At 41.7% G+C, this 20,017-nt stretch overlaps 1 protein-coding gene across 2 annotated transcripts in view; it reads left to right on the forward strand.

The window, feature by feature from the left end:
- The window catches only part of CHMP4C (charged multivesicular body protein 4C), a 29,113-nt gene extending 26,738 nt beyond the window's left edge, over positions 1–2,375 (forward strand). The window contains exon 5 of one of the 2 annotated variants that reach the window (XM_073679508.1): positions 1,640–2,375. In XM_073679508.1, coding sequence (XP_073535609.1) covers positions 1,640–1,707 — 68 coding nt within the window. In that variant the 3' untranslated portion in view covers positions 1,708–2,375. The remainder of the gene's footprint in view (positions 1–1,639) is intronic. The other variant, XM_073679509.1, reaches the window with a different exon arrangement.
- Positions 2,376–20,017: the final 17,642 nt, after the last annotated feature.

Consider the following 20,017-nt stretch of genomic DNA (forward strand, 5'->3'; position numbering starts at 1 on the left):
ACTGGACAGTTCAAGTACATCAGTTTGTAACAGGCAGTTTTGGTCACAGCACCCTCCGTTTCTTTTTTCCTTAGTATAGTACATTTCCAGCTTTTTTTCCGTTCTTCCTGAACTATCCCTACATCCACTGATCCTGTCAGCCTCGGGAATTCCTAGTACAGTTCAGCAGTATTACCGAGATCCGTTACCTTTCCCACACGTGATTTTGCGTCCATCTTCCTCTGTACAGTAGAGGTTAAGGTACTCTCCATAGCACCTGTTTCGAGCCTTAAGCTCTGGACATTGCAGAAATGTCCACGATTAGTCTTGTAAGGCCTCATACCACCCAGAACAACATATACTCCTCATGCTATCAGCCCACTGCCTCTTGAACTTGGCCTTGTCACTGTCACTAACAGCTCCCTATCTCTATAAGGAAGTAATCTTCTTTTTACTGGCCCTAACCCACTCCCAATGTGGGCTAGTCCCAAATATTAACTGTATCTTATACTAATGTCCTAGCTTACCTACAGTCACTATCTTTATCCTAAGCACTAAACTATGTCTTATCCTGTGCTTACCCTATGCACATTCTGCACTATACACTACTCACATTGTACATTAACTCTTTACATTACTTATACGCTGTACATTACCATAACACAATACATGGCAGTTCACATCATATCACATACTACACGTGGAACAACATATGTATATATAAAAACGCATGACACAGTTCACAGGACGAGATTGTTGTCTTCAGGGGCAGAAACACAACAGTACAGTCCACACCCTTACGCTCTCATTGGCACAATACACTTCAGCTGAAATAGGTGCTGGTGTCAGCGGGGACCCCTCCCGCATGGGTCTGGTCACGGTCACACTTTCTGGGAACATGATCATTATGTCCCTCCATGTAGCTGTCATTTGAGCTCCCTACAGTCATCTCCCCTCACTCCTACTTCTCAGTTATGTTCCACTTTGCATTTTTTTAGATTGGCACATGGCTTAACATCCAGTACCCCAGGAGTTGCTCTTTAATGTGACATATTGTAATCAATGACTTAATACATTATCATATTGCCAGCGACAATCCGGACACCATTTTATTGTTTTTTTTTCATGCTACCCATAGAGGACTCAAAGATGCAGAAAAAAACTATTTTAGGAATATTTTTTTTTTACCTTAATAGATACACTTTGGCTAAAACAGATTTTGCAATAGGGTTTCATTAAAAATGTTGGACAGTTCAGTTTCTGCAGCCTCTGTGTACTATGACCAAATGAGTTAATTGGATAACCCTTCAGTGAGATCAACTTAGAAGATTATTCAGGAGAATAAAGATAAGAGTTACAGAGTCATCAGACGAGCTCACTGACAGATTTCACTGTTAACTCATTCTACTGTCTCGTATGTACAGTGGTAAATAGAGGATGTAGAAACCAAGCAACCCAATTTTTTCATGTAATACGTGCCCAAATGTGTTCATATTCTTTAACCTGAGGGAGAACATTACATTATAGAGCTGATCTTTCTGACAAGCACTAGGTTTGATTTTTTTTTTATAACAGGTTAGAAAGTGATTTTATTCATCCGCATGATCAAAATGCACGTACATAGAATTTCTCTGTTAACAATTTACTTTTTCTGTACTAGCAGCATCGGCAAGGAAGAGGGTGGAAGATGATGATGACATGGAGATGCTGGCGGCCTGGGCTAACTAATCAGGAACTATTCAAGACAGTACTCCCCAACCAGTGCACATGGAGCCACATGTGCCCAAGCCCCGGTATTTGACTCCCCAGTTGGTAACAGTCCCCCCGACTATTGGAGACCAAAGACATTGACAGCAGTAATGAAACACGGCATCGGGTCAGCACCAAATAACGAGACGCTGGCCGGCTAAGAACTGTCTGACTGTCACTTGCCTTCTGAGTTAGGATGAGATTACTGGCAATGATCACTACGGACTGGCAACCTGGATGTTATACCAGCAAAGCATTTATGTCACGTGGATTTCTTTTTACACTGATGATTTTTTTATTCATTATTTCATTTGTTCTCATCAGTAAATGGATGTACATATTTAATACATGGATTTGATAACTGTTCAGTCAAAAATGGCTCAGTCAATGGTTGGGGACCTGTGCTTTATACAGATTTGTACAGATGTGTAAATGGTGTGAGAAATATTGCCTATACAGTGGCTTGCGAAAGTATTCACCCCGCTTTTTTTTGTGTTTTGCTACCTTGAATACTTTTGCAAGCCACTGTATCTATACATTTGCTCCTCTACTGTAGCTCAGGGATAGCAAATGTGAGTTCTGCCATGAGATATATATATATATATATATATATATATATATATATATATATATATATATACATACACTCCTCAAGATTGAAATTTCAAAACAAAGAAGATGTACTTATGGAAATCCCAGGATCAATAAATATATTAATGATATTAATGACACACAATGGTTTCAATGGGAGCTGCCAGCAGCAGATCTTGATGATTTTCTGCCCAAGTGCATTAACTGGAGCAGAACATTTCTCATACAACCATTAATGACCTCATTGATAGCAGCCAATATGTGTAAGTGCGGAGATTTCTGAGTGTGGTGCTAATAATTGATACTGGATAAATCACAATGTTTTGAACATTTTGATCACATTTTCTCCTTTTTTGAATGTCATTAACATGTCTATCCATCCTGTGATTTCCAAAATTCCATGACTTTTCCTTCTTGGTGTTTGAATGTCAATAATAAATGTGTGTGATATGATACAGTATATTTTTTTCACTACTTCAAATGGACACATTTATTTTCTTATTGAAAAAGGAAGCCTAGCATTATATACATTATGTTTCCAAATAGGGAAAGTCTATGAAGTCTTTATTCTACATGTTGCATTTTGTTGTCGGGTTATCTGCTCTCTATTGTTTGCTGGACCTAATAAAATACTATTGTGCTTCAGTTCATACCTACAATGTGTTATATACAACAAACTTCTTATAAGTGTTACGTTATCCCCTACGGAAGGAGTCTCGATTCTGTGAGTCTAAAGCGTTAGCGAGACTACAACTCCCAGCATGCATCCTATGAGTTCCAAAACTTTTATAGATTTTCCTTGTAAAGCTGGTGTATATGATTTTTTTTCTTTTTTTATTTAAGTACATTTTTTTGACTTTGCAATAGGAAACCATTTGTCAATATGTAATACCTCATGTGACCACCAGACGGCACTGCCATTATTGGTTGTGCACACACAGAATACATTTGCTTTCACAAATTATTATTTTTTTAATACTTTTTTTTTTTTACAAATTCATATTTAGATGATGGCACAGCCATAAGGTAATTATACATAAGAATACCACACATTGGCCAAGTGCTTTTGATTAAATCTGATGAAAAGGGCCTAAAACCTAAACACTTTCTACTGGAACTATATAATTCTAGGCTGGTCCAACCAGATCACAATTGATCCCTCCAGTTATTATTTCTCATGCTTTGCTTGGGCACTGTCACTAACTAAACATAAGCATAGACAAGAGGCAAAGTGCTTCCCAAGTTCACTTTCCTCATAGTTATATCTAAGAATTGCTGCAAATATGGTTCTTCTATATAAGATCAATCCTATATGATTATTCCCAGATATATGAACATATAGAAGACATGATGACCAGTCTGACCTTGTGCAATATCTAACCATGATTGCAATTAGTTGGTATTTCCAGAAATTATATTACGCTGTGGAATATGTTGGCGCTATATAAATAAAGATTATTATTATTGCATATTTACTATTGGAATTTCCTGATAGTTTTCCAATATGAGGCTTTTACATCTGGGGAGGATTGTGGTCTGTGCTATGGTCAGTCTTGTTCTGTCTGCGTGCCGCCACCATCTTATTATATACCATATTTGCTCTCAAAGCTTACATGGAAGATAAGAATGTAATAATGGAGGCCGATGTAACATGCAGAAAAATGGCCATAAGGAGACATAATACACTTCATTCACCACACCAGAAAGAGCCTGGATAATTAGAAAGCATGGAGGGTGAACAGTCACAAAAGGTAGCCAAAGTTATGGAGGCAAGGGCTCATGCAGATGGCACAAAAGCCGTACAGTTACCCAATACGTCGCCACACACTACAAATACACAATCCTTTGTTTTTTTTTTATATAGCGCCAACATATTCCGCAGCGCTTTACGATTCAGACAATTTACAGACATTATGGGCTCTGTCCCCATTGGGGCTCACAATCTACATTCCCTATCAGTATGTCTTTGGAGAAATATTTGGAGAACATCTCCATATACGGCCTTCGATGAAGCATGCTGCAACCTTTCTTCTTGACTTCATAGACAATTCACTAAATTAAAGGGAATCTTTCAGCCTTTTGAGCTTTTCGAGTTAATAATATGGGCATACAGGTTGTGTACAGCTGAAATTAGTCCGACCTGTATGCCTCCTGGATGTGGCCTTGTTTAGTAAAAATCATCTTTTATAGCTTCGATCTTCCACGCTTTGCCCCATAGCCTGGAAGATCAAAACTATAAAAGATGATTTTTACTAAACAAGGCCACATCCAGGAGGCATACAGGTATACAGTGTCAGACTGGGGCGCCAAGGGCCCACCAGTAACCAACTCCAGGGCCACACTTTTCAGCTAATGTAACATTATGCTCAATCACAAATTTATATAACAATGAACTGGGTAGAATGTTACATGAATAAGATGCTGACTATGTCTGTACATAGAGATTCAAGTTTATTGTTCCAAGGACTGCTCATATAAGAGGGTGGTGGCCCACCGGAGGATTCTCCTCTTTTCCTGTGGGCCAGTCCAAGCCTGCAGGTATAACTAATTTCACCTGTATACAACCTGTATGCCCTTATTATTAATTTGAAAAGCTCAAAAGAGTGACAGATTCCCTTTAATACATAAAATCTTTTATGTCTCTGTGTGAAATATGAATACCCAGGTTTAGTAAGTGTCTATAAATGTGGAGTCATAATACAGCAATGTGCACAAGCCTCCAAACATACATGTATTTTTAGAAGCACTATACAGTCGTGGCCAAAAGTATTGGCACCCCTGCAATTCTGTCAGATAATACTCAGTTTCTTCCTGAAAATTATTGCAATCACAAATTCTTTGGTATTATTATCTTCATTTAATTTGTCTTCAATGAAAAAACACAAAAAGAATTGTCCTAAAACCAAATTGGATACAATTCCACACCAAACCTAAAAAAGGGGGTGGACAAAAGTATTGGCACTGTTTGAAAAATCATGTGATGCTTCTCTAATTCGTGTAATTAACAGCACCTGTAACTTACCTGTGGCACCTAACAAGTGTTGGCAATAACTAAATCACACTTGCAGCCAGTTAACATGGATTAAAGTTGACTCAACCTCTGTCCTGTGTCCTTGTGTGTACCACATTGAGCATGGAGAAAAGAAAGAAGACCAAAGAACTGTCTGAGGACTTGAGAAACCAAATTGTGAGGAACCATGAGCAATCTCAAGGCTACAAGTCCATCTCCAAAGACCTGAATGTTCCTGTGTCTTCCATGCGCAGTGTCATCAAGAAGTTTAAAGCCCATGGCACTGTGGCTAACCTCCCTAGATGTGGACGGAAAAGAAAAATTGATGAGAGATTTCAACGCAAGATTGTGCGGATGGTGGATAAAGAACCTCGACTAACATCCAAACAAGTTCAAGCTGCCCTGCAGTCCGAGGATACAACAATGTCAACCCGTACTATCCGTCGTCGTCTGAATGAAAAGGGACTGTATGGTAGGATACCCAGGAAGACCCCACTTCTTACCCCGAGACATAAAAAAGCCAGGCTGGAGTTTGCCAAAACTTACCTGAGAAAGCCTAAAACGTTTTGGAAGAATGCTCTCTGATCAGATGAGACAAAAGTAGAGCTTTTTGGGAAAAAGCATCAACATAGAGTGTACAGGAAAAAAAAAAGAGGCATTCAAAGAAAAGAACACAGTCCCTACAGTCAAACATGGCGGAGGTTCCCTGATGTTTTGGGGTTGCTTTGTTGCCTCTGGCACTGGACTGCTTGACTGTGTGCATGGCATTATGAAGTCTGAAGACTACCAACAAATTTTGCAGCATAATGTAGGGCCCAGTGTGAGAAAGCTGGGTCTCCCTCCATCATGGGTCCTCCAGCAGGACAATGACCCAAAACACACTTCCAAAAGCACTATAAAATGGTTTGAGAGAAAGCACTGGAGACTTCTAAGGTGGCCAGCAATGAGTCCAGACTTGAATCCCATAGAACACCTGTGGAGAGATCTCAAGATGGCAGTTTGGAGAAGGCACCCTTCAAATATCAGGGACCTGGAGCAGTTTGCCAAAGAAGAATGGTCTACAATTCCAGCAGAGCATTGTAAGAAACTCATTGATGGTTACCGGAAGCGATTGTTCACAGTTATTTTGGCTAAAGGTTGTGCAACCAAGTATTAGGCTGAGGGTGCCAATACTTTTGTCTGGCCCATTTTTGGAGTTTTGTGGGAAATGATCAATGATTTGATTTTTGCTTCATTCTCTTTTGTGTTTTTTCCTTGCAAGCAAATTAAATGAAGAGAATAATACCAAAGAATTTGTGATTGCAATCATTTTCAGGAAGAAACTGAGTATTATCTGACAGAATTACAGGGGTGCCAATACTTTTGGCCACCACTGTATCTAACATACATACAGTATACAAGGAAGTGATTGCAATTTTTTATTTTTGGTAAGAATAGATCATTGTAAAATTACAGTCAATAGTACAACCCTCATACAGGACCATGGCCTTACTGCGGTTTACAGTAAATTCATAGGTTTAGCATTTACAACCCCTTTTTTTTTTAAATTATATAATTTGTTGTTGTACATACGTGGTGAAAAAAATAATCAGAATATTGTAAAAACAAAATTTAGTTTGTGTCGCAACCTTTTGGGACTGGAAACTTTATTATTTTTCCAGTGAAGCTGCGTGAGGACTTCCATTGAAGTTTTATTGGTACCATTGTGGGGAATATACTAGGCTTAGATCACTTTCTATAGGAGACATGCAGCAACTGCAAAAACAACCATTCTGGGTTTTCGATTTTGTTTTTTTGCTTTATGGCATTTACCTTACAAGTTAAATACATTTATGTTTCGATATCAAAAATTTTTATTATTTTTTTAGGAGGTGATTCAATTTTTTTTTTAAATTTTTTTATTTTTTTTAAACTTTTTATTTTTACTTTACACTTTATTGATTAGTCAGCAAAGGGGATTTGAATGTGCAACTGTTGAAATCACCTAATTTCCCGATACACATAAAATAAAGACATAACTTTTTAAATTTAAAGATTAAAATTCTGCTACCGTTATAAATCGACCGCTCCAATGCAAATTTATCTGTTTCCATGGTTAGAGACTATAAACAAAATTTTAGATGTTAGAACCACAGAATTTGTTTTTTGGGCTTTTATCCTGGAGATATACCGTATTTTTCGGACCACAATATGCACCCTAAACTTTGGGTTGGAAAATAGGAAAAAAATATTTTTTATAAGATGGGGCTCGGTCTTATAGTCCGAATAGGCATCTTACTTTGGGGGCGGTGGCTGTGGAGCGGGGGTCACAGGAGGCAGGGTCCCTCAGGAAGCTGGTGGTGGCAGAAGCTGTGAGATGATAGGGGCCGCTGTCAGTGGTGAGGCAGAGCGGAGTGCATTACTTTTTCAGCGGCCATCTTCCTGAAGCTGTGGTCTACAAGGAAATGGCTACCCAAGCTGTAGCATGCACAGACTGGGATCTCAGCGGACATTTCTCTGAGACCCACGGCTTCGAGAAGATGGCCGCCGGAGGCAGCGCATGCACGGCTGATATCTCAGTGGGGCTGAGATCCCAGTCTGCGCATGCGGCCCACGGTTTCAGGAAAATGGCCACCGGGAAAGCTCTGCCTGACTTACTTCCCGGTAAGCTACATTCAGACCATAAGACGCACCCCTCCATTTTCCTGCAAAATTTGAGGGAAAAAAGAGCGTCTTATGGTCTGAAAAATACGGTATGTCTTCATCTGGCTAGGGTCACACAACCGCATTTTCTCTCATCCGAGAAAATCAGTACGATTGTGCAAATTACACTCTAATCAGTGTGATCCGATTCTCTTGGATGTAGATGAGATGGAGAAAAAAAAATATGTCCATCTTCTCCAATGTGTCAGTCAGCTGAAATCGGACTGCACTCAGATGTCACCCGAGTGCAGTCCAATGGTTTCCACAGACTCATTGAGTTGCCAAATGTGATCCGAATATCGGGTCAAACTTGGGCATGGTGCGATCTTTTCCTCGGACAGACACTATCCGTGAAAAGAAATTGGGACATGTGCACGCCCCATTGAATATCATTGAGGACGAGTGCTATAGCACTTGTCCGGTAATTGCGGTCGTCTTCATGAGTCATTACGTCAAAAGACACAAAATAATAGGAGGTTTTTAATTTATTAAATTGTATTTTTTTTCATTAATGGATTACTGGGAAAATAGCAGAAACAAGGGGTTACAATAGTATACAGGCAAAGTGGCCTGTAAATGGTCAGCACAGCACTAAGGTTGTAGAGAATGAATATCTTCATGTGATGATTAATAAGATGATTAGTAGAAAGGAAGTAAAGAAAAACAAATGCACAAATAATAAATCACGGACTCTCCATGAAGTATGTGCAGGGAATGTAATGAAAGCGGAACACGTGGCCCAATCAGACCTCGGTAAAACTCTTACATGATGTGTCACCAAGTAATAGGTGACTATTTCATCACAAACTACATTGTTTAGTTTTTTGCTTTGTTTGTACCTTTGACTATATAATACTCTAGTCCTATCCACAAGGCTGTTATTGGACATGGCGAGACCTGTTGTGTACATACCTGCATGTCCAGATATATAGCGATCAATGCTGTATCAGTGATACAATGGATTTAAAGTAGAGCAGTGAAGAGCATCCAGAAGTTCACCAGCTGTTCTGAGAATGCAACTCCCAGCATACCCTGAAATCCTAGGCTAAAACATGCTTGAAATTTTAGTATCCCAACAGTCATTAGCTTAGTTATTGTTACGCATCTGCCTCGGCTCGGCAGAGCTTCATCACCTTCTGCTATGGTTGCTGTGTAAGTCATGTACCGGGGTGTGCTCCTCAGAATACAGCGAAGTCAATGGCGAGAAAACCCGACTCCGACACCAGTTCACTCTCCGTAAATATTTTACTTAGTTATATGGGTAACAACCTGGAAGTAGAAAACATTCAAAACATTATACAGACATTCAACAGGGAGGCTGAGACCCTTGTGCTGCTCGTTACCTGTTAACACCCTTGTAACTGAAACAATTATATTAGTGTAAAGTACGGGCTCGCCTGCTGTACAGCACAGTTTACAATCTTACAATAAATTACTTTTACTCCCCAACCAAATATCCCTCTCCGTCCTCAGCTATATCGAGAATACCCTACCAATTTACCAACTAATTAATGTGCCTCAGAAACCAATTAATGTGCCTCAGAAACTCTCTCCTCAAACAAAAAGAAGTTGAAGTTAGGTCTGAAGTCCGTTGCGTGTCGTGTCGACACCTAAGCGTGAAGTAGAGTTATTAATTATGGAGCAAATAGAAAACGTAGCAGCAAATCCGAAAGTTCCAGACGCTGAACTTGGCAAAAACTGTGGACTGAAACAATCAATATGCCTATCTAAGTAACTAAAGGCCCTATCTCAGTCTTGGGTATTTTTAGTGCCAGAATGTGGTGAGGTGTGTGCATGGTTACCCACTGCGGTGGTGCAGTGGACTTTAGTTTTCTTACCGACACAGGTGTGCTCCGGACAAACAATCGGTGTATATGGACGGATGCGGGTCCCTCAGATTGTAGCTCCACCTCTGTCATTCTGTATGCATTTTGAAGTATTTAAGCTATACTTAGGCAACAGCGACATCTTGTGACCAAATAACATTACTGCAGATGACTAAACCTACAACTGGTACAGCATTGTTGCGGACACAGGTAAGACCATAATAGTTATCACAGATGCAGAGAGTTGGCCTCCGCTTAGGATGCCGATACAGTTAAACTGTACTACAGTAGGAACCCATTGTGTCCTTGCTCTACCACTTTCCATTTTATGGACAACAGGTCAATTTACCGACCATGGCTGTTGTTGAAAAAAGCAGCGAATAAAAAATTATAAAAATCCTATTAAAACAGCTAAACTTTATATGGAGTTATTCAGAATCACTGTAAATGATGGCGGCTGTACACTGACTACTACATAGCATGAATTTAAATGCGATTGGCTAATTCTGATCAGAACCATATCCCCAATTATAAGAGGGTGTTCACACTTATGCAACCACATTATTTTAGTTTTGTTATTTGTATTGTTCCCCTCCAAATTATTTCAGTTTGTTTCTGAATGGATTTGTGCAGATCATCAGTGACAAAAAAGGTAGAAAAAGTTCTGAAATTTTTCTTGGGAGGATTTTTTTACATGTCAAAAACCTGGCATTTTAACAGGGGTCTGTAGACTTTTTTTTAACCACTGTATGAATGATTACCTTAACCAAATGATGGGATGGGTTCTAATAAAAAAAACAAAAAAAAAATCCCCACTGTTTAAAGTATAAAGTAAAATCCCAAATTGAAGCCACTAATATCAGGACAAGGGTCAGATACTGTCATAAGGAGCACATCGCTATAAGGTGTGCATGTATTCCACTACCACTGCCTGCACAGAAGCTATGGAAGATGTAATAATCAGACAAGCTTATTTTTGGATGTTCTCCCTCTAATGAATTCAGATAACTCTATTAGGAAATTACTCATAAAACAATTTAATAAAAGTATAACTTTCTTAAAATTTTATCCAAACTTTCTTCTATATTTATGGGAAGTTTATTGCAACATTAAAAAAGAATTACAATAGAATTGAGCAAAATGATTTGCAGTACTTTGATCCAACAGCCCTCCAATTCTCCCACTACCTGCGGCATATGGGAGGCTTCTGCTGACTAGTAGGTCCCGTGCTTCATCATACACGAGTCACACTGACACATAATGATATTGTGGGGGCTAATAATCAGAAGAAGAGACTGGGATGTAACAGTAAGTAGAAGTAGAGCCCTGGTCCAGTGGCCATAGTTAACGTGCCGGCTGAACTATGGTCCTATGAATGTTTTTACTCAACTGTAATTAAAAGAAAATAAAAGTTTCAGGTGTTATCTACCTATATAAAAGGTTTTTAGAAATGCAATTGATAGATATTGATTAACTGAACCTATTGACATACTGTTATTATGATAACTGTCCCGATTTTATCACTGGTCCACTCCACCGCTGGTCGCCGGTGATGCAGAGAAAGGGGACTGGATCAACTACTGAATTTTTCTGGACTGCCAGCCCCTTGGTCTTGTGCCAACACATAGGGGTGGAGAATAGTGATGAGCGAGTGTGCTCGATTAAACCTTTCATGCTTGGGTACTTGCCGAGTATCTTCGGCATGCTCGTATATTATGTTCGAGTCCCTGTGTCTGCATGATTTACAGCTGTAAGGCAGCTTGAACACATGCAGGGATTGCTTGTTTGTTAGGGAATTCTCACATGTGTTCAGACTGTCTTACAGCTGTAAATCATGCAGACACAGGGACTGGAACATAATATACGAGCACGCCGAAGATACTCGGCAAGCACCCGAGCACGTTCGGTGAAAGGGTTAAACGAGCATGCTCGCTCATCACTAGTGGAGAACATTTGAGCAACCCCGGCACTGGAATGACAGTATATAACTGATTGTCTCTTCAGAGAGGAAGAGGACTAGAACTCTAGTGCCACCTATAGGAAGTAGCAATCCAATAGGTGGCACTAGAGTTCTAGTCCTCTTCCTCTCTGAGGAGACAATTTGCATATTTCTCAAAGAAGCATTGCCGCATTAAAAGTCTCCTCAGCTTGGCATGTCAGGCTTGGCATGTCACTCTTTGCAGGAAGAAACGTTACCACTTGGATCCCAGTATATGACGGAAAAATGTATTACACTATATTAGTACGTTTATTAAATTTGTACATCCAATATTTTTAAACTACTTTTATTTGACTAGACAACACTTTTGAAAGACACTTTTTGAAGGCAAGAAACATTACTAAGTTATACTAGTCAATACAGTAACAAGGATGGCACGATAGAAAGATAAGCAAACTGTGGTACAAGGCTTTGACAGACCAGAAAGGTTATCATATGTAGTGTTAAAGATCTGTAAACCATAAAGACATTTCCATTAAATGAATACATGTCTATGAGGGAGTTTATTGAAATGGCTGAATGGCGGCTACTACACTCCTAAGGATTCCTAGACGTCTAATAAACATATATGAAATAATCATAGTAGAGTCAAGAATGAGATAAGAGAATAAAGGACCTACAGCGGCTTACATAACGGCGAGCTTGGCATCCCAAGTCCTAATACGAGGATCTTATTACACCACCGTCCCATAGTATGTATAGCATTGTCTTTCATTGAATATATTGTTTATAAAGTGACAATCATTTCTATGTTTTGAACTCAATTATTCCTCTTATAAGATGTGAGCGGAATAGAATATTATGTCTACCCGGTGGCCGCTCATTGACAATTGCTTTTAGTAAATGGAGCTTTACATATATCAGTAAATTGCATTTCCATTGCATTCATTGTTGATTTCATACAAAGTACAATAATTTGCATCCACATTTCTGACTTTCCATTCTCTCCCCTGCAATCCTTGCCATGCTATTTAACGCCTATAAACAAAATCTTATTTGTTTCATGTTAGCTGATATCGGATGAATGACCTACTAGAGAACGTTGGCAGTGCCACCGTCTCAGGGAATTGGGTTTCATATAGTGTAAAATTCCTAAGTGCTGTCAAAGGGAAGATAAGACGCTCGGTGGGAGCAGGAGGATGACAACAACCTGGAAATCAAATTACTGTCTCCAAAGACAAATGCCTTCTGAGCCAAATTACAATGGCTGCAAATTATGCGGCATAATGAGCACAAGGGGCGTCACGCTGATGCAGAAGTGCAAGAACTTCAACTGGCAGCGGGGTTCAGTCGCACCGATACCATGTATTTATTGTATTTATTGTGACAGTGATTAGATGTAGCATAACAGTGCTGGGAGTACGGAAACAAATGATGAAAAGAAGAAACTGACAAATCTCAATGCCATGCAAATCCAGGTTTATAAAACTTTCCAGGTATTCTACTATTTTTTATGCACACTTTTAGAACTAAATCATTAGACCCTCATTATACTGTGTTAGGAGCCTACTTTGGATGCTTTGTTCATCATTTGATATTTCACACAGCACAAATAACAGTTTGGTATCCAATATGCCTCTTGTAACATTCGATTCCATTGCCAACTTCACTCCTTTGTGGGACATTTATCACGTTCAATGACAAAGAAATCAAAATTACTAACACTGCTTCCATGATGTTCAATAAACTGCTTGCCCGTACCCGAGTGTGAACTGTTCCCACTAGAAATGTCGTTCAACTGCTTTCATATCGTCATTTTCAATTTCCTAATAGTGCAACCAACGTAACATAACCTACATCTTTTGCATTCAATACAGTAAATCACATGGCGGATGTCACATTTGATGAAATCGCCAATCATCTGGTGCCCACCATGAATTGCAAATTCTCTTACCATTTTGTACAAAAGTATTGCACCAAAGTCCATTGCATTTGTAGAAGTCGATCTCTGATAACCTTGTTGTTCTGGATGGTTTGTCAAGGGTGTGTCAGATGTGACAGACAGTCGCCCTGCAGTGGGTTGCAGAAGATCTCTTCGTTTGGCATTACAGACACCTTCTTAGATCTGTCTCACTCTAGGACCCAGAGGCTACCTCCCTACTGCTAATTGACACCCAGGCCTGGGTGTTAAAATATTTTCTGTTTGCTATAGGGAGGTGCAGGTGATATTCACATGTTCCCTTGTGAAGGCTTGGAGCTATTGCAGTCTGCTTACTTCCTCTCTGGTGCCTAGGAGGATGTTTGGTGTAATCTCTCTGAAGTCGGCTCAAGCTAAGTTACTTTCTTCCGTGTTTGTCTCCCTTGTTGTCTTTAGTTGTTAGTGGAGACTGACTAGTCCTCATCCCCCCTTTCATATCCAGGGCCAAGGGAAATACAGGGTTTAGGTTCCTGTGTGGCAATTGGTGAGGAACCAATATAGGGACGTTAAGGGAGAAAGGGTGATATCAGATCAGCCTAGGAGGTCTCCACTCCCCCTTTCCCTTTTGTCTGATCTCCCTTCCCCACTTCCCTTCGTGTTGCACTAAGTCTTTCCTACACCTTGCGTCACATGGTTCATGTAAAAATAAATTTGGTGATAAAATATTATTACCAATGGACCTGTCTCTTTATGCAACAGCTCGGCAACTCATGCCAGCCCCAAAGATAGAATAGCACTTAATAAAAGTTCCATGGAATGAATGTGCGCCCCATACGTAGTAGATATAGAGGTACAGTATATGGTATAGGACCTAACGAAGAGAGCGCTATGCTTTTGAAACACATAGTATTTTTCTATACAAATAAACATAACTCTACCCACTTTGTATCCACTGCATATTTGGTGGCCATTCATTCCCCAGAACTTTTACAAATTGCTTTTGCCATAGTGTATTTAGAAATTTGTAAAATAATCATTTCGCTTGTGACCCCATTTTCTAAACGCCGTAATGTTTTACATTTTCAGGATCTGGAGCTGTGTGAGGGCTTGTATTTGCACCCTGAGCTGATGTTTTTATTGATATCATTTTGGGATAGATACAATGTTTTGATCGCCTATTAAAAATGTTTTTGTTGTTGCGGCGGCCAAAAAAACACAATTCTGGCATTTTGATTTTTTTCTCATTACGCCATTTACCAATTGGATTAATTTATTATATATTTTGATAGATATGACTTTTACTAGTGCAGTGATATCAAATATGTGTATTTTTTTAATGGGGGAAAGAGGTGGTAATTTGAACTTTTATTATTATTTTTTTCCATTTTTTTTAAACATTTTTTTTTTACCGTTCACTGTATTTGTTATCTGTGATCATCTGGTTGCTTTTGTTATATACAGAAATGCCACCGTATTGCTGTACATAGCAAAAACCACGTTCTCTTGTGACCAGCCATTTGAGTTCCGTCATGACAGATCCAGGGATCTTCAGCAGACCTTTAGCCATCATGGCAACCCATCATAGCCTCGCAATCACATCATGGGAGTGCTGATGGGCAGAGAGAATGACTCGCATCTCTGCCGGTACGCTGTTGTTGTCAATCTGTGACAGTGGCATTTAACAGGTTAACAGTTAGAGGCAGATGATGGGTAATTATTACAGTTGTTATCAACTGGCAAAGATGTGGGCTCGGCCTCAAAGACCAGGGAGCCGGCATATGACCTACCCATGAGGTCATATGTAATGATGAGCGAGCACTAAAATGCTCGGGTGCTCGAAGCTCTGGTCGAGCACATTGGAATACTCGGGTGCTCGACTCGAGCAACGAGCCCAATGTAAGTCTATGGGAAACTTGAGCATTTTTCTGGCGGTCCCCCCTGGTGGTCTGCAGAAGGTCAAAAATTGCCCAAATCGATGGGAACAGTGCTCAATTAAATGTCAGGCAGGCAGAATATATAGGTAGACAGGCAGGCAGGGCATATAGGAGGGTGCATGAAAAAACATAGCAGGGCACTTGGAACACACTAGTGCCCTCCGATTTTCATGCACCCGTCTCTTTAAAAAATCCGGCCGGCAATTCAGCAGCGGCATACACCGGTACCTGACAATTTAGAACAGAAAGAATAGATCATCACACATAGATTAGATAGAAACATGTCAGTCACATATATAATATCTAAGTACAGTGATAGTGTTGGTTACTGTACTTGTTATTTAGTGTTAAAATAAAGGATTTATTAAAAAAAAAATTGTACTGCACAGAAAAGCATCTTGTACAACTTGTGGCAAGACGACTCACTCGGCTGGAGTCGGAAGTAGACACAGGAACGGTTTCGGCTGCAGGTTTATTTGAACAGCATAAAGCACTGCAGACTTCAGAAAAATAAAACCTAGCCTTGCTGGCAAAAAGGTAAAACCAAAGACAAAGGATAACACAGTCCATGTGTTTACAGGTTTGCCTGTACCACTTTGCAGCAAACTTCAGCTCCTCCTGAGCTAAGACTTCACAGCCTGGAGACTTGTCTCTCCAGACTCACCAACCACAGAAAAAAAAACAGGACTGAGCATTTAAACTTGCCCAGCCACACCCTGAGGGGAGGTAGTGTGAATGGCTTCCCACCCTCTGTGCCATTCACAAAAAAAACCACACCCTTTATGTGAGTTAACCCCCAGCATATAATATGCTGGCAGAAATTTTGTAGGTTTCAGTTCACACAGGCTAGCGACCAGAGTGACACATACCTCCCCTCGTATAACATCAGTGACTCTGTCACAAACTGTGTAAAGCACACACAAGCTGATGGAGGCGGACGATTAAAGATGCCGGAGGATCTACCAGCCAGCAATTCACACGACTTTAGATCTCTGAAATAGTCGGTTTGCGTCCTGACTTTTAGCCCATTTACAACAACCTAAACCTACAAGTATAATAATGACTCCTGTGCCTGCGCTATGCGATAACTCTGCCGCAGCTACTATGGCAATCGTTCAGCATTTGGTGAGAATTTTCCCCTATTTTAGCCGTTTTCCATCATCCCAGAATAGCACTACAGTTGTGATGCATCTGCTTCGTGTTTGCTCAGAACCGTATGCCGCATATTGATATATGTTCTCTGATCCGTCCGATAAAACAGCTAACTCCTTCATTGTTCTTTTTGATCATTCTGGAGAATACAGATGGCACTGAACTCACAACAAGTATAAAATATTGATTCATGTGGCCATTATACACAGACTATTCTAGGGCCAGAGAAATAAAAGCTCTCTATTGTGCTCTTACCAGTAAAGATGATATAATTCTCGGAGCCGGCCAATGGCAGAATTCATGGTTTAATTAAGGACACATTCATTCTCCATGGACAAGAGCAATAGAAGATCTGACTGCGACGTGACGTTTCTGTTTCTATAGATTTTCTGGCATTATATTTCTTACTAATATGTGAAATGTTGTTACCTGCAGGGATCTGGATAAGATTGATGAATTGATGCAGGACATCCATGAACAACAGGATGTAGCAGAGGAAATTTCGGATGCCATTTCTCACTCCATTGGTATAGGAGAAGAGTTTGATGAGGTAATTGCTGGAGACAAATTTCACTTGTTTTTGTGCCGCTATACTCTGAGAGCCAAGATTTTTTTAACAGTTTTTCTGGCAACAGGGCTTAATATTTGCATGAACTGATGTAGTTTATATTGATCCCATTTGGGGGCAGATATGACTTTTTGATCATGTTTTATTGAACTTTTTGGTGGGTGAAATAAACAAAAAAGAGCCATTCTGGATTTTTTTTTTACATATACAGTGGCTTGAGAAAGTATTCACCCCCTTGGCTTTTTACCTATTTGGTTACATTACAACCTAGGTTTAAATATTTTTGTAATCCGATTTATGTGTGATGCATCAGCGCTAAATAGTCTAAGTTGGTGAAGTGAAGTGAGGAAAAATATAGGCATAAATTAAATTTATGGGAAAAGTAACTGAAAATTGGCATGTGCATATGTATTCACCCCTTTTGTTATGAAATCCCTAAAAAATTTTGGTGCAAGTGTGGCACCCCAGGGGTCTGGTTTCCACAGTAACGGCAATGTTATGTCTGAGAGCAGGTGGGAGGTCTCTTGGTCAGGAATCCTATGCATGCCACACCTCCTGCCCAGTCCTGGGAGGGGAAGAACTTCCCCTGTATAAACCTAGGGCTGAGAGTTGAGAGGGAGAGTTCAGCCAGGAGGGCTGACAGGGAGCTGTGGCTCCGGCTGGGCCCAGCTCCTGGGCCATGCCAGAAGTAGAGACAGAGAAGAGAAGCAGCTATGGGAAGAAACAACAGGAGCTCTGTGGGAGCAGTGTTACAAGGAGTCAGGGGCTGGCAGCTGCAGATCTCGCCCTGACTGAGAAGATTTCTTACCGGACCCGGAGTCTGAGGCTGTGGGGACTAACTCCTACTCAGCAGCAGAATCCGTCAGGCAGGGGATTTCAGGTCCTCTGGCCAAGAAACCCGAAGGCACGGTCACACGCGTGGGACCAGCACCGCCGTCGTGGAGCGGAAGCTACTAGAAGGCCCCGAGTCACCGGCCATACGGGTGAGCACCACACAGTACACTCAGGGACGTGGGCTACTTATACCCGCTTCTAGCAAGGTAGCCAGAAGAGTATCGTTAGTTTGGGAGGCCTACAACTCCGCCTGGCCAGGGGAGATCCCATCTGTTCAAGGACTGACCAGGCCCCAATCGCTAGCCAGTACTCCGGGAGGGTCTATCGTTGTCACCAGTAAAGACCCTGAACTACACCGTACCGTCTCTGAGTGATTCCTGCTACCCCCATCATCCACGTCGGCTGCCCTGAGGCCATACCCCTCCCGTTGGGGGTTATACCATCTACGCTGCACTATCCTACCACCGGCCTCAGCGGTCTGCCCTGCAGCGGCAGCTCCATAGCTGCATTCAACGGGTGGCGTAGTCGTCCTACATCTACCGCTGATACAGCGCCACTTAGTCTGACTCCCTGGGCACGGAACGGGTCACCGCCACGAGACTACTACCCCCATCTGATCCGGCTCCGGGTAAGCTCCCGCGTGCGCAACGCAGCGCGACACAGGCCCAGGGGCGCGTCAACTTTTGGCGTAGTCGGCAGGATCTCGTGCCCGCAACCACCGGGTACTGCGTGCCTGAAAAAGACTGTTCAAACTTACCTGTGGTGAAGATTCCCGCCATCCGGCACCATCTTCCGCTTCCTTCCCGCCATCGGTGGAGTTTTCCCGCCATCCGGTGCCATCTTCAGCCTTCTTCCCGCCACACGTGGAGTTTTCCCGCCATTGGACGCCATCTTGAGGACGCCGCGTGGGAAGAAGAGGGGCGTGGACTCCGAAAGCGCGCGAGAACTGAAGCCCCGCCTCACGTCCGGACGTTGCGTAAGGTCCTGGAAGGAGCCCAGCAGACGCCGACGTCACAGGTGCGCGACGGAAGGTCCTCAACCCTGACGATCCACTGCGGAGCCGCGGCCTACGGAAGAGGATCATCGCAAGGTAGGCCACAGTCCACTAGGGGGGAGAAGGATGCCGGATACGGAGGAGAGCTTCACCGCTTCAACCCCCGCCAGCGCCACCGCTGTTGCGGTCATGCCTTTCACCATGCCCTATATCCCGGGGGCAGCCTGGCTACCCCAGTACTCAGGGGAGTCACATACCCTGCATGACTTTAGAGAAAAGCTGGATAGCCTCTTCCAGGTGTACCCCCTCACAGAGGAGCAAAAAGTGAGCATCCTGGTGGCCCAATTAACCGGGGCAGCCCAAAGGGAGGTAAAGTCCTGGCCACCTGGGAGGAGGACTGTCGCAGAGATACTAACCCAGCTAACCGAGGAGGAGCTGCAGTACTACCAATACGAGGAAAGCCAAGAGGACCCGGACGGGTCTGAGGACTACCCTCAGGAGGGAGCACAAAGAGGACATAGCTACTGAAGGGAAGTAGTGTGAATAAAGAGCTGTACATAGTTACCCTTTAGGGTACAAGGACTGCTGCTAATTAAAATATGGTCCCCGTTGGGATTAGTGAATTGTTCCCCGTGTGTCCCTATCCCTTACCAGGCTGAGGACTGTGAGCAGCCATCTCCTATCCCTTACCAGGCTGAGGACTGTGAGCAGCCAATCCTTATCCCCACTGGCCGAGGACTGAGAGCGGCCATATCCTGTAAATAATTATGTGTTTCTAGTAATTTATAGGAGTCCTTGGTGGATTTACCGGGAATCCTTTGTACAGTTAGTGGAGCGTAAC

The sequence above is a fragment of the Phyllobates terribilis genome, unplaced genomic scaffold (genome assembly GCF_046119375.1).
Source record: "Phyllobates terribilis strain yellow unplaced genomic scaffold, ASM4611937v1 Scaffold_4__5_contigs__length_816908805, whole genome shotgun sequence".
In the NCBI taxonomy this organism is placed as follows: Eukaryota; Metazoa; Chordata; class Amphibia; order Anura; family Dendrobatidae; genus Phyllobates; species Phyllobates terribilis.